This window comes from Peromyscus leucopus, chromosome 22 (assembly GCF_004664715.2).
Source record: "Peromyscus leucopus breed LL Stock chromosome 22, UCI_PerLeu_2.1, whole genome shotgun sequence".
NCBI lineage: Eukaryota > Metazoa > Chordata > Mammalia > Rodentia > Cricetidae > Peromyscus > Peromyscus leucopus.
The window spans coordinates 21,243,819-21,259,346 of NC_051081.1; the positions used below are offsets into that span (position 1 = coordinate 21,243,819).

Consider the following 15,528-nt stretch of genomic DNA (forward strand, 5'->3'; position numbering starts at 1 on the left):
TAGACCAGACACACAGGAAGTCCCACGTGCAGTGAGAGGCCTGGAGACTGGAGGCCTGGAGAATGGAGGCCTGGAGAATGGAGGAGGTCTGGAGAATGGAGGAGGTCTGGAAAATGGAGGCCTGGAGAATGGAGGAGGTCTGGAGAATGGAGGAGGCCTGGAGACTGGAGGCCTGGAGAATGGAGGTCTGGAGACTGGAGGCCTGGAGAATGGAGGCCTGGAGAATGGAGGCCTGGAGAATGGAGGCCTGGAGAATGGCCAAGGGAAGCAACTGGTGTCACCTCTGGCCTCCATTAGCTGTGACACCTCTCAGGCTATCCTGACTGATATGCCTAATTACAGGCAAATGGCTACCTGGGAAGCCTACTCAAAATGAAAGGAGATTTCCAGGCTTGGCATCTCAGATATTTAGGAGACTGGAGCCGGTCTAGGCTACAGAGTGAGTTCAAAGCTAGCCTGAGTAATTAATGAGACTTTGTCCCAAAATTAAAAAGTGAAAAAGGGAAGGGAATCTGGCTCAGTCTAGCATGTGTGAGACCACATAGGCTTCTGGCACTGATACCAGATCACCAGGACCCTCAAGCTTGTCGTTGCTCTGCCCTGCCTCAGTTCCTCAAAGATGGTACAGAGGTATCCAGCAGAGACTTGAATCCCAGCACTCGGGAGGCAGAGCCAGGCGGATCTTTGTGAGTTTGAGACCAGCCTGGTCTACAGAACAAGATCCAGGACAGGCTCCAAAGCTACACAGAGAATCCCTGTCTCGAAAAACCAAAAAAAAAAAAAAAAAAAAAAAAAAGAAGAAGAAGAAGAAGTAGAAGTCAGTGGAATTTAGGGGCCCTTTGAAAATAGATTCCTCTCTTTACTGTTATAAACAATCTTGATTTAGGACCACAAGTCTTTTCCCAGTGTGTTTATTGATCTTGTTTTCTTGGATTTGACCCACAGGTCCTGAAGATTCTCTGTCATATGAACCCCAGTGAGTGGCTTCCCCAGACAGAATCCTGTGTCCACCTCTCCCCAAAGGAGTTCCTGATCTGGACGATGGATATTGCTTCCAAGGACAGGTTTGCCCCAGGGCTTCTGTGCGGTCTTGTGGACTAATGCCCCTTCAAGTCATCATGTAGGGAGCCTGCTTGCTGTCCTTCCCTAAGGGCTCAGGGACTGGCTTCCTTTCTAAGCCTCAGCCTAGGAGCTGTGTTCTAAACTCCAGTAATAGACGAGTGTCCAGTTCTCACACTGGTAACCAGAGGGTACAAGAACTTGTACAATCAGGTAAAGAATTAATATCTACAAGGGTTATAAGCTATTTACATAAACATTTGTGCATAAAATATGTTAAATATAGCTCAGTTGGTTGAGTGCTTATCTAGCATCAGCAAAGCCCTGAACTTTATTCCCAGCACCACAAAAGCTGATGTGGTAGCACATACCTGTGATCCCAGCACAAAAGAGGATCAGAAGTTCAAGGTCAGCCTTGCCTACGTAGTGAGATTGAGGCGAGCTTTGGTTACATGAGACCCTGTCATCTCTTGTGTTTAACTTGACTTATGTGTGTGGTAACTGTTGAGAATTTGAGAGGGAGTTCTCATTTCCTTTCATTTTCCAGATCTGAAGTCCAGAGTGCAGCTCTGAGACTTGCCTCCAGAGTGATTGCCTACCACGTGCAGACATGTGAGGAGGTGAGGCTGACTCTGTCCTTGTCCCGAGGCCTGGGTTCCTACCCAGAGGGTGGTGGTGAAAGGGAACTGTCCGAGGGGGCAGGATCACAGAGACTCAACAGAAACGTTACTTGCTCTGAAGTTTAACTCTGGGAATCACCTGCAAAGACTCAGAGCACATGCTTTCTTCTCTCTCGTAGCCGTTTTTGACTGGAGCCTCTGAGGGTGGAGTCTCCCCTCCCCGGCACACATATGTCCATTGCTTTCTCCCATTTCGGTAGCTAGACTGTTGGAGGACTACGCAGTCAATCAAGGGTATCTAGGAGTTCAGCTTGGTGGGCGAGTATGCCGATGGGTTGCACCGGCTGGAATACCCTGCCTGCCATGTAAATGAGCTGTATCTGAACCGAGTCCCACCTGTAGGGAGCCCGACCTGTCCCATGTCCCCTTTGAGGGTGAAGTGGAACTAAAGTAAGCAAAACAGCCTCCTGGGAAAGGCCGTGAGGCAGATGCGTACGTAAGTGTATTGGAGAGGCATGGTGCCCAGGCTCAGAAACATTGTGGAAGAGGGGGCAGAGAGAATTGAAGAGCTGGAAGACAGGAGAAGGGCAGTGACATGCCATCCTCTAGACAGGACACAGCAGTGTTACTTATTACACTAGGCCTGCACAGCATAGACCCTCCCTGCAGTCAGTCATGGATAGGGGAGGGACTCTGTCCCTTGAATCATAGGCTACCAGTAGACTCGGAGAGAGCAGTCATTTTAAGTTGTGTAACCACCAGTGAACCTACCAGACTCCAGTCGGCAGCTTCAGTACCAAGGCCACACCACACAGATGACCCTAATCAATCCCAGGGGCTACAAATCAAACGTGGTGTGGGAAAGGGTCATAAAGAAGATGGGAGGGGACAGAGATGGAAGGAGATGAGAAAGGTGGATGAGGGCAATAGGAATGCATCGCAGACTTCTGTAAACTTGTCAAACGAAAGCCAGCACCGTCCCAAGGTCGTGAGCGGACAGTGACCAATCTGCAGTACGATTACACCTTTCCTCACTGTGCTGGTGGAGGCAAAGGTGGCGGGTTCTGCATGATCACCAAGAGATGCTGAGATGCCGGGATGAGCACCTTAGAGTGCGGACTAATGGAAGAAAGAGAATGCTGAGTCACTGGCAGGACTCAGAAGCCCAGGGGGAAGGAGGGAGTGCTTGAGGACTGAGGAAGACTAGAGAGAGGAGGTTTTTAAAGGTCAGATTGCCTGGAGAGATGGCTCATCAGTTAAGAGCACTGGCTGCTCTTCTAGAGGTCCTGAGTTCAAGTCCCAGCAACCACATGGCGGCTCACAACCACCTGTAACGCAGTCTGATGCCCTCTTCTGGTCTGCAGACATACATGCAGATAGAGCACTCATACATAACATACGTAAATAGACAAAATTTAAGAAACAAAAATCAAGATTACCCAAGGCTAGGCCAGAGTAAAACCTCACTGTTAGCATTAGCAAGCAAGGAAGCAGATCCCACGCTCTGTCATTCAGAGGCACAACTGAGGACCAAACCTAGATCTCAGGCCACTAGGAGATACAAAAAATTTTAAAATAAATAGACGAAAACAGTGTTTGGAAGTGTAGGAGAGATATGGAAAAGACATGATTTGCTTAAAAGAGAAATAGGTCTGCGGCTATAGCTCAGTAAAGAAAAGCACTTGCCCAGCGTGCACCAGGCCCTGGGTTCCAAACCTCCCCAGCACTACATCCAACCCAAAGCCTACCCCTGTAACCCCAGCTCTCCTGAGGCTGAGACAGAAGGACCACAGTTGTGAGCACAGCTACATAGAGAGACCAATGTCTCAGGAAATAAACAGCGACAGCAAAACACAATAACCCCGAGTTCCAAGGCAGCAGTCTAGACAGCCGAAGCAAGTCTGCCGGAGAACCAGTTCAGCTGCCCCTCACCAGTGCCTCCATAGGTAGCTGTTTGGAACTTGAAGTATTATCCTGTGGAATTGGAACATTGTCTAGGGAGAGAACGCGCCACAGAATGGCAGACGACATGGACAAACACATTACCAGAGCTCTGGGGAGGGAGCCAGGCCTTGCTGTCAGCCTCTGAGAACGTCAGTTTCGATCCACAGAGCCACTGCCCCGCAGCTCAGAGGAATCGGCAGGCTCACGTGGTACAGCTAAGAGGTTCAGCTCCTTGGTGAAGTGTCGGGGAGACTGCCCTCCAGTTCTCTAATGGTGGCCTTCATAAACCAGAGACATGCCTTTCTCCCAGTTCCGAGCTCTCCTCTGCCTCAGACATGGCAGAGGTGGCATGTGGTGAGAAGGCATGAAGGAAGGGAGCAGACAGACAGACAGACAGACAGACAGAAGAATTCACTTGTGCAGCAGAGCTACTCGTGTCAGGGTTAGCCCAGCCTGGAGATACCAGCACTTACCCTTTAATCTCTCATCACCTCTCAGAGGACGCTGTCCTATATAACATGTCACAGCAGCAGTGTGAGCTCAACATGACCTTGGGAGGAAATCACCCAAGCACACCAGGAAGTAGGTCACCTGGAATGAGAATCTCCTTTATAGGAGAAGTGAGAAATGAGTACAAAAGCTAAAAATTAGCCAAGTGCCAGAACCCAGAGGGGAATATTATTTGGCCATGAAAAGGAAGAGATCAAGCTTAGAAACCTTAGTCTGCTGGATGTGGTGGTATACACCTGGAATCCCCCAGCACTTGGGAAGTAGAAGGCAGAAGAGTTCACGGCCAGCCTGTGCTATAGGAGACCCTGTCTAGAAGAAAAGAAAACTTTAATGGGTGGACAGGAACTACTCATAAAAGATTACATGTTATATGGCCCGTTATATAGCATGCCCAATTAGAATAGAATCGGAGAATAAAGGATTGGGGTAGGACACAGAGACGGAGCGTGGTAGGAAATGGCGTGGCACTTGTCCTCTTGGGAAGTGCTCTAAAGTCGACTACAGAAGGGAATGTGTTTACTCTGACCTGTACGTCACACAAAGTACATACAAGTATCACAGATGTGCCACAGACGTGTACATGTCTTTTTTTCTTTTTTTTTTTTTTTTTTTTTTTTTTTGGTTTTTCGAGACAGGGTTTCTCTGTGTAGCTTTGCGCCTTTCCTGGGACTCACTTGGTAGCCCAGGCTGGCCTCGAACTCACAGACATCCGCCTGCCTCTGCCTCCCGAGTGCTGGGATTAAAGGCGTGCGCCACCACCGCCCGGCCGACGTGTACATGTCTTAAGTGTCACTTAAAGTCTTAAAAGAAAAACATAAATTATACACCAGTAAAGCTCTTGTTATCAAAAACAGTGGGGCTTTGCTTCGAGCTGCTGCTGTTTCCTGGGGCTGCCTTCCTTTCGCCGGCTGGAGATGGATCACTCATGAGCTAGCTCCCTTTGTGTTCTCAGAACAAGGATTCCATAGCCGCTGAGCTGAGGCAGTGGGTCCAGCTGGTTGTCTGCTCCTGTGGAGACCATCTTCCTACTACGTCTAGACTGGCTGCTGCTGACGTCCTCACAAGCACCGCGCCCCTGTTCCTCACCAGTCCCCGGCCCATTCTTGGTAAGTGTGCTGAGCAGGGCGCCCACTGCACCCCCTCAGCTAACACGGGAAGAGACAGAGAGCCCAGCCTAAGGAGGGGACCCCGCCAGAGGCAGCGTGTGGGACGCTTTTGCGTGTTTCCTGGATTGTCTGTCCTGGTTCCTAGTGGGACTGTCACCAACAGCTGCTTGCCTTCTCTCCCTTCTGTCTTCTGAACTGAAGCTGTCCTGTGTGCACTTGTTCAGGGCACCCAGGAGCATTGCGCTTTCCCGTCTGTCAGTGTGACCCTTTCGGTAGTCCATTGTTAAAATCTCTCACTTGAGACAGTCCCTGTGCATGCAGCCCAGGAGAACCTGGAACCTGAGAAGTTCCCTGTCTTGGCTCCCAAGTCCTGAGATTCCAGTGTACACCACCATGCTCCACTGCCACGGAGCCTTGAGTGGGCCCCCACTGGCTCCAGACTAAGTCCACACAGCCTTTAACATGGCTCACTGGGCCCTGTCTGTTCCACTCTTTCTGCTTTTCTGTTTCTTCCCTGGCCCACCCTCCTGCCTGCCTCATCATCTGCCACTCCTTCCTCGGGCCTGTTTGTCATCAGCAGGGACCGGCTCTCTATAAACAAACTCTGCCTGACAACTTGTTGGCCTTTCAAGACTCAGCCCAGCCTTCTCCTCCTCCAGGAAGCCAGGACTTCCTTAAATGACACAGGGAAGTGCTCCCCAGGACTCCGTGCTACTGAGGTTAAGAAGGGGCCAGGCTGGCTTCCAGGCTTTTGTCTGATGTCCCCACAGGGCTGCTGGTTCCCTGCACTACTCAACTGAACTTGAAATCAGCCCTGGGATATGAAAGGCGCTATTCCAAAGTCAAATGGATGTGCAGCTCTGAGCTGGCTTCTGAACTGGGTTCCTCCTCTCTCCACTCTCATGCCTAGAGAGCAGTACCTAGGGAAAAGCTTCGTGCCAACGATGCTGAAGGAAATGGAGTCTGAGGAGAGCCTCAGAAGACGAAGAGCACGGGGGTGTTATTTCATGTTTTTATTGTGTTGCTTTGGAGTTTATTTTGATTTGTAAATACAGGGTTTAATTAAAGGAAACCCAGGGCCACAGAGCCAGGCTCCGGCCCAGATCCTGTCCTCTTCTGCATGTGGTCACTTCCTGTGACTTCCTATTTCTCTTGACTACTTTCATGCTTGACCCCAAGAATCAGGCAGGGGCCTAGCCCCCAAGGAGCTTGCAGTGTTGTTGTGGTGACAGATTTCCGGGTCAGGGGAAGATCGGTTTTGGGGTGGTGACCTGTTTTTAAGTGAGACCTGTGAAGTGCCCACCTGTGCAGCCTCTGTCTTGCGTCCTTCCCTTCTTCTTCTGAGTGGCATCACCAGCGGCCCTCCCGTGGTTACGATTTGATCACTGAACCCAGAGTAGTGAGGCCAGTATACTTTGGTTAGGTCAGGCACGGTGCTCCGGGCCTGCAGTCTTGGCTACCTGAGAGGCTGACGCTGGTCAACTGGCCTGGACAGCAGCCCAGTGAAACCCTCTCTCTAAGGCAGTGTGTTTCTTCTGTTGTGTCAGGCATTCTCAGTAAGCTCGGTTTCATTTTGCAGCACATTTTTCTGAACAACCTTGGTTACTCTGTCACTCACAACAAGTAGAATTTGTTTAAGACAACCTGAAATTCTTGTGTGGAATTGAGTCTTAGTTTGTGTTAGCTGCTGGTGCTAGGGATGGCATGCCAGAAACAAGGAGGAGGATCAGCGATGGCCAGTGGCCAGCTCATCAAGAGCAGCAGCCAGCCAGAGATGTGATGACATCTTGAAAGGGACTAAAGAGGGGAATGTTTCAGAGGTTCAATGACCTTGGTACTGAGAAAACTCAAGATGGAGTCTATGGCGGCACATGCCCAGAATCACAGCCTTTGGGAGGTGGAAGCAGGAGGGTCTCAGGAGGTCAAGGCCATCTCGGGCTACAGAGTGAATCTGAGGCAGCCTGGGCTGCTGGAAACCCTGTCTCAAAAATTAAAAAAGCATGTAACCAGCAGAACCCATGCCAAGGGCCAGTGGCAGCAGAAAACAGGCCCCAGAAACATGTAACACAGGCCCTTTGTCATGGCCTTCCCCACTTTGGATTCTTGCCCCCAAACCTGATATTGATTAATACTTTGCTTTTCAGAATTGGTAAGTTCTCATAGTCTCCCAGACTACACTAAACTAACTTCTGCAACGTACTCTGGTTTTTTGAGATAAGTTCTCACCATGTAGCTCAAACCCCACTCCATACAGGGTCTCATTATGTAGCCCTGGCTGTCCTGGAACTGTGTATGTAGACCAGGCTGGCCTTAATCTCACAGAGATCTACCTGCCTTCTGAGTGCTGGGATTAACCGTGTTAAAAACATTCTTGTTACATAAATTGTGCCACTTTAGAGAGTTGTCCAGAACTTTGTAGGCCAGTCAGCACCTTCTGGAGACTCTGCCCTTCCTCCTCCTACAAAAAAGATGTTTCCAGACTCCCCAGCAGGACCCTCTCTGTTCCAGTGTTGGTCCAACCTCAGGTTTTCCTGTCTTACAGTAACGCCCCCTCCCAAAAAGGAATGGCTGTGGCTTCTTCATAATGTCCCTCCCACATGCGGTTGAAGCAGTCTTACTACACGCTTGTCAGTGACACTGTAGATGACATGAACTCCTGACATGATTTTCTTTACAGAACTGCAGGACACGCTTTCTCTCTGGAGGTGTGTCCTTACCCTTCTGCAGAGTGAGGAACAAACCGTCAGAGAGGCAGCCGCGGAGATCGTGACAACAGCCACGTCACAAGCAAACACTTGCCAGTCAACAGGTACCTTGTTCTTGACCTTGTATCTTCCCTTACTGCTCCAGGACCGCATCTGCAGACTCTACTTAGAACCTCCTAGAGAAAGTGGATTTCAAATGTAGAAATTTAATATACAGCATCCTTTCTTGGTTGCATTGTCCAGTTTTAAATAAGGGCAGATCCTGATTATCTACATGCTTACATAAGGCAGGAATCACTGAGCCATCATTTTGTTCCTACATGAGTTTTCATGTGTGTAAGTTGAATTCTGCCTTTCTGTGCCTTTGTTCCTTATTTGGTAACCACAGAAGCCCAAGAGACAGGAGTCAGGCAGAAGGACAGGTCTGGATGGGTAGCGCTGAACTCACTCACTGGACAGCCATTGCAGCCCTGGCCTGGGGTCATCTCGGTGTTAGGCAAGCAAAAAGGAACTCCTCTTGAGGGAGGACATGGGCTGCTGGCCTAAGGGATGAGAAGTTAGAATGGAGGCAAGGTCACACACTTCTGTGTGAGCTGACCATCTGGGACAGGGACTATGTTTATGGATGTAGAATACTTCGGCCTGGATTGCAGGATGTTTCTGGGCCAGTCACCCTGATGAGAAGCATGACTGCCATTCTGAGGCAGGAATCACAGCTGTGCATAGAAGTTCCCCATATGGACAGCTGAACAGGAGAGGACAGAGCTGTCCAGTATTGTAACTGTATCCGCAGGCAAGGACCACTCTCTGAAGCACTGTACTGGTCTGTACAGGGAGGGTTCCTGCAGTGTTCGAGCTTGTGGAGACCTCAGCTCTGCCGTGTGTGCTTTCCTGTGCATGGAGGGAAGGAGCTAGTTTTCGCACAGTCTTGCAGTTATGTTACTCCAAGGCAGGTTCAGCCAGGACCAACCTGGCCTCTCAGTGAAGCACAAAGAGGGAGCTCCGAGTGGTGTACAGAAGTGCTCTGCTCCCCAGTGCCGGCCTGCAGACCACATGAATGATCCCCGTGGAGTCATCCCTTTCCCATCGAAGCTTGCCTTTCCTTTTTATTAACATCTAGTTGTCTCTGTGCGCGCGCATGGCAGGGGCGGGTGGGGTGTACAGAGGATAACTTGTACGAGTCAGTTCTCCTTCCACTGCGGGTCCTGGGCTCGAACCCCAGGTCGTGAGGACTGGCAGCTCTCTCACCGTCTGACCCAGAGTTTTTCCTAGGAGGATCCTTGTGATGTACGGCAAGTACACAGCAGACTCGCAGGGCGGGAGCGGGTGTGTGTGTGTGTGTGTGTGTGTGTGTGTGTGTGTGTGTGTGTGTAATATCCATGTTCTCCAGGGACCTGCTCTGCCTAAGATGCAAACAAGAATTTCACAGTGAATTCACACATGGCCGTTTTCTCGTATCTTTAAAATTGTAGTCTTTGCTCTCTTTTTATTTCTTTCAGTTTTCCAAGTTCATGTATGATACAAATATATTATCACTTTCATTTTCCTTCTAGCTTGATTCATAAGAAAGTGAGATCACTAATTTTTATTGAGCCTTTCTGCATCTTAAACTCCTGTATAAGTCTCCTTAAGAAAGCCTCCTTACCAAACTTCGTGTTGCTCATCCTGATGGATAAAAAGGATTTAGAAGCTGGGTATAGAGGTTCATGCCTGTCACCTCAGCACTGGGGAGGCGGAAGCAGGATTGCTGACAGTTCAAGGCTGCTCTGGCTTACATGGTGTGGTCCAGCTCAGCTAGGGCTAATGAATTAGATTCTATGTGAACCAGGCCTGGTGGCACACACTATGTACTGAGTCCCAGTACTCAGGAGGTAGATCACACAAGCTGTCCCGGGCCCTCACTGTCTCGGGCATTTGCCAGCCTTCGCCTAGGCCCCAGTCTCCGGCCTCTCAGGCCTGCCTGGGACTCGGGGTGGAGCAGAGAGCCAGCCTGCGATGGTGCAGGCCATGGACACAGTTAACTGGGAGACCCTGAAGGAACCTCCTAGGTATGGCGTGGTAGCCCATAAAAACTGTAGAATCACAGTGAGCCCTGGCAGAGAAGCAGAACACTGAATGGAAGCATAGTATGGGAGGTAAGTGTTTAAGATTAGAACGTAGGCAGGTGGCATTGTAGAAAGCAAGCCCAGACAGCCCTGTAGCCCTGGGCAACAAGGAGGGAAAACCCCACACTTGCTCAACTCCCCGCAAAGTGCTCTCTTCCCCGTCACCACCCTAACACACACATAACATATGTGCGCCATTGCCACCCACAGAGAGTCAGTGAGCCAGCATGAAAGATGGACACTCCTCAGATGTTCCAACCCTTGAGCAATCAGGGAAGAAGGCCTGAGTATGGAGATAGAGTACTAGGTCACCGTGACATTTCACAGTGGCCTCATGGTGAGACAGCTCAGTCAGCAGAGCCTCGGGCCTTTGGAGATTTATGCTGAGTCACAGGCGGCTCCACCTCCAACCTTTGAAGGCTGCCCACCAGCCTCAGACCTGGGAGTCGACTCTTGTTTTGTGTCCCTCCTGCCCGCTCACAGGCAGTTTGCAGGGTTGGGCCCAGAGGTGTCTCCAGGCATCTCCTCCGTGCTCCCTCTGCCTTCCTGTAGGTTCTTCCTAACCTGCTCAGGTGCGTTGTCTCTAAAGCCTTTGAGAATCAGTCCTCTGTGTGTGCCGTCGGTCTTTTTCAGGGAGGGGCCAGGGCCTGGAGAGATGGCTCAGAGGTTAAGAGCGCATACTGCTCCTAAGGAGAATCCGAATTCAGTTCCCAGCATCCAAGCCAGGAGGCTCACTACCACCTATAGTCCAGTTTAAGGGAGAGCCCCTGGCCTCCATGAGCACCTGCACTCATGTGTATACAATTACATACACATACATGTGGAACCACTCCATTTGAAGGTAGCATCCTGCCTATGTGAAGGAAGAAACGATGAGATCAGCCATGCCCACCGTTCAGCAAGCACTCACAAAGCCCTTCCATCCTCAGTCTTACTTCCTGTGCTGGCCTTGGAGCCCTGCCCTCTCTCCCCTGCACTTCTTCAGGTCCATCAGCCTGCGCTTCATGCCTCCTCCTGTCCCACTTTGTCCATGGGGCTCCTGATGAGAGGGCTCACTATGACAGCTGTCCATGCTGCTGCTCCCCTGCCCACTTCCCTACCCTGGCCCCCGAGCAGCACCAAAAGCCCTCCTGACCCGACCCCTCTCCTGCTCTCCACCCTCCCCCCACCCTAGCCACCAGTCTTCCTGAGGCTTGTCACACCAGCCTGAGGACCGCGGCTCTGTACACGCTGCTCTTCCTGCACTGGCCTTTCCTCCTTCCTGTACCTGCCTACCCACTAATCCCAGCCTGTCTCAGCCTCAGCACCACTCCACAGAGCACTGCCTGGCCCCCCAGACTGTGGTGCACACCCGGTCATTGCTGACCCCTCCCTCCCCTGCTGTCTTCATTCTCTGCAGGTTTTAGTGAGTGGTGGTCTCACTCCCTCCAGCAGAACAGCAGCTCCCCAAGAGTAGAAATGGGTGTGTGTGTGTGTGTGTGTGTGTGTGTGTGTGTGTGTGTGTGTACACGTACAAGTGTGCCACAGCATGCATGGTGGAGGTCAAAGAACCTTGCACAAGTCAGTTTTTGCTTCTACCTGGGATCAAACTCAAGTCACCAAGCATGGCAGCAGCTGCGTTTACCCACTAAGCAATCTTACTGGTCCTGGTTGGTTGGTTTGTTTGTTTGTTTTTGTTGGGTTTTTTGTTTTGTTTTGTTTTTCAGATTAAGGCCTCACCCTGTGGCCCAGGGTGCCTTGGTCTGAAATTCACTACATAGCCCAGGCTGATGTCAAACTCTTGGTAGTCCCCCTCCAGCCTCCCATTTGCTGTATAGAGTAGGTTTTTGTCTTTGCTCCCTGCTTTGATTTTTAGACCCTGGCATCCACTAAAAATCACTGTGTAATCTGTTGGATGGATGGATGGATGGATGGATGGATGGATGGATGGATGGATGGATGAATAGATGGATGGGAAGAATGTATCAGTCAAAATAGTTCAAAACAATAAGGATTTAATGTTTTCAGCACTGACCTGATGAGGGAGAGATGAAGGTAAACCCCTTTGGATTTTAAGTTGTTAAGAAATTATTCTATGAGACTGTGAGTTCAAGATCAGCCTGGTCTGCATAGGAGTTCTAGAACAGGCTATGTAGAGATCTTGTCTCAAAGAAAGAAAAAGAACAGAGAGAAAAGAAGTTGCCTTGAAGTGGGAGATCCCATCCCAGCAGATTCTGTAAGCTCTGTTAGGCCCCTGCTTCCTGGAAACACTAATTCACCAAGGACTGGTCGAGCATCTACTCTGTCTGGGCTGTGGCAGATCCAGACTTCCTTGTTCTCTCCCTTGTCATCCCTCCTTTCTCAAGCAGGGTGGCTTTTTAAGATGTGTTTGTGAGGATGGAGAGACGGCTCAATGCTTAAGTGCACTCCCGGTCGCTCTTCCAGAGGACCAGGGTTCAGTTCCCAGCACCTACATGGTTATTCTACACTGTAACGCCATTCCAGAGGACCTGAACACCCTCCTCTGGCCTCTGAGAGTGCTACACACATGGTGCGCAGACGTACGTGCAGGTAAAACACCCATATACATAAGAATAAAATTAAATTAAAATTTTCAACACTAAGCCCTGTGTCCAGCCCCAGGATGGAAGTTCAAGTATGAGCACACACCCTGGGGAGGCGCAGCCTAGTGACTAAGGTTGTGCACATCCTCCTCGGGGACCGCAATGGCAGCTGCTCTGACTGAAGGACACTTCCTTCATCTCCACCTCTGAATGCTCCACACTAGCCTGTAGTACCAGAAGAACACTGATGCTTTTCCTCATTTGAAGCCAGACAAAAAGTTCTGAGTAGTAAATCAGTAAACCAGTGTCCAGAGCCCGTGACCCTGAGGGCCAGAGTGAGACTTGAAGCCGGGACCCTGTGTTGACTAAAGCTTTGCCCTTTCGTGGCCTCTTCTGAGAGCAGGCTACAGGTCTAGGAAGTGGAAGCCGAGAGCACAGGGACACTAGAGATTTTCTAAACTACTGTGGGTGGTTTATTTCAGTGTTTTGGGGAGAGCTGTCTAGAGCTGAGATAGACGGGAGAATTAAAATGGGAGAGTGTCATTTCCAGAGACGGCAGGCAGTCCTGAACCAGACTGCGGTGTTCCTGTCCTCCAGTCTCCTCCAAGAGGGGACGAGTCACACAGGGATGCAAGGTCATAGCTGTGACCTACAGGTGAGGGACCTAGAGGCAAGGAGAGGTAAATGACACTGTTAGTGGGGTACAGAGTCTGAAACACGGACCTTATGGGGCTCAGGGAAGCACTCTGCCTCCCAGACACCTTGATTCTCACGGAGAAAGTGACAGACATGTAGGTGTGACCTCTGAGACCAGTGCAGACTCCTAGGATAGGTGAGCTGAGAGTCAGGGAAGAAAATGCTGCCTGGGTGGAAGAAGAGAATGTTCTATGAAGCCAGCATCTCCCTCCACACAGCCCCACCCCAAGGCCAGCTCTGGGCCTCCTCCATTGCCTCCAATTGCCAGGGTGTTCCTTTCTTGTCCCGGGGTTCTGGTGGAGGAGACACGGGAAGGGAGGAATTGCAGTTTGCACAGAAGGAATGCTCTCTGTCTCCTCATTCACTTCTTCAAGTCACAGACATCGGGTCAGTGTGGCCTGGAGGCTCCACCCCTTCCCCGAGTCGCCTTAGAGGACTGTCATAGTGGAGCTCCAGTGACTACATACCACATTGACCTTCCCATCTGTCACTGTTCCCAGGGAGCCTGGGCCCTGACGTACGTCCACCTGTGTTCAGACAGTGCGTCACCAGCGGCTGGCTCCATGCTGTACAGAAACAGATATAAACTAACACATCTACCTGGGAGCAGCTTGCAGGTGTCCATGAGTGCTCTGGCTGAGCCTTGTTGCTGGGGTGATAGGATGTTTCCATGGCCTCCCAGTGACTAAGCCCCAGAGAGAGACAACAAGCTCCTTTCGAGGAAATGAGGCCATTTTTGCATTATTTCGCCTCTCCTCATGCTGTTCCTGACAGCCAATCTCACTGACCCTGAGGTGACTGACCTCTGTAGGCGGCGATAAGCCCACAGTCTAGGACTTAAGCCATCTGGTGCTGACGCGGCTGGCAGGGTCTCACTGTCCCAGTTAGCAAAGGGTAGCTGTGCCTGCTAGTCACTGCTCACGGCTCAGCCCTCCTTTCCTGGCTTCCCTTCTGTGTGAAAGCCTTCACTTGCCATGGTAGGACTACACAGGACGACGCAGCGTTTCTCTCTCTTCACCGGGGCAAGCACCTTCTTCGTTTGCAGATCTAGGACCATTTACACTTCTTTTTCAGACAGTCTTTCACTAGCATGGGGCTTCCCTGATTAGGCTAGACTGGCTGGAGTGAGCCTCGGGAATCTGTCTCTCCAAGCTTCAGGGCCAGGATTACAGCTGTGTGCTGCTGTGCTCGGCTTTTCCCATGAGTGCTGGGGACACACTGAGGTCCTCGGTTTGCACAGCAAGCGTTTTACTGTCTGCGCCTTCTCCCAAGCCTTTCCTCTTTGACCCTAAACTGGTAAGGGAATTATGGTGACGGGGATCGGCTTTGGTCTCATTCACCCCTGATTTGGCTAGGTGACTCAGGAGCCTGCTGGTGAGCAGCTCTCCCCAATTCCTTCTTAGTGTCTGAGCATTCCATGGAGCAGATACATGTCCTTGGCTCCCTGAGTTCATTCAGCCCCAGATATCTTCTCCCAAAATACAGTTGTCCAGTCCATGCTGTTGCAACATTATATAGCCTGAGGTTTGGCAAGTTCAGAGCTAAGCTCGAGTAGGCCCTGCATAGGCCATTTTAAGGCCCCTTATTCTTGAACGTCCTGCCATCATGAAAGTAAAGAGTGCTGTCTGAGCTCTGGAAAACCTTTATCCTGCCCACAAAACCCTCCAAATCCTGTTCTCAGATGGCCTGTTTGGAGTAGGCTAGCCTGGGCTTTCTTCTTCCTATGCCCCTTTTTTGACTGAGAATCCACATGACAGAAGGTCTTCAAAGCAGAGCAGAATGGAGGAAAATGGCTGCCGTTGGGATGCTTCAGAGAGGAATTTTACCTGGGCCCATGCTGGGAGTACATGTGTGCATTCAGGCAGTGTCATTTTGTGAACCTAGTGTCCCTCAGGGTCTCTCTGTTGTAAGAATGATAAGCGGCGCTGGTTACCGGCACGACTACTCCAGTATCAGTATCAGAGCTTTATTAGGAGGAAGAGGGGTGGGGGCAACAAGAGAACCAGGCCTGGGGAAGGAGCATGTGCAGAGAGAGAGAAGGATGATGGGGGAAAGAGAAGAGAACAGAGAGAGAGGGTGGGGTCTGAGTCACGACTCTTTAAGGCACAGGTGGGCTTATGGAGCCACGACACGTGCACAGAGTGCGTGACCACAGCCATGCATACGCAATCACCAGCGCACACCGATGACATAAGACTCAAGACCCCTTGTCTAGCTCCTGAACTGCGCATGTGCAGTCC

The 15,528-nt window shown here is 50.7% G+C and overlaps 1 protein-coding gene across 2 annotated transcripts in view; it reads left to right on the forward strand.

Annotated features, from left to right (window-relative positions):
* Positions 1 to 15,528, forward strand: part of Thada (THADA armadillo repeat containing) — a 294,070-nt gene that overhangs the window by 252,414 nt on the left and 26,128 nt on the right. For both annotated transcript variants that reach the window (XM_028892580.2, XM_028892588.2), the window contains exons 33-36: positions 946 to 1,064; positions 1,607 to 1,679; positions 5,086 to 5,239; positions 7,917 to 8,048. In XM_028892580.2, the coding sequence (XP_028748413.1) occupies positions 946 to 1,064; positions 1,607 to 1,679; positions 5,086 to 5,239; positions 7,917 to 8,048 (478 nt within the window). The remainder of the gene's footprint in view (positions 1 to 945; positions 1,065 to 1,606; positions 1,680 to 5,085; positions 5,240 to 7,916; positions 8,049 to 15,528) is intronic.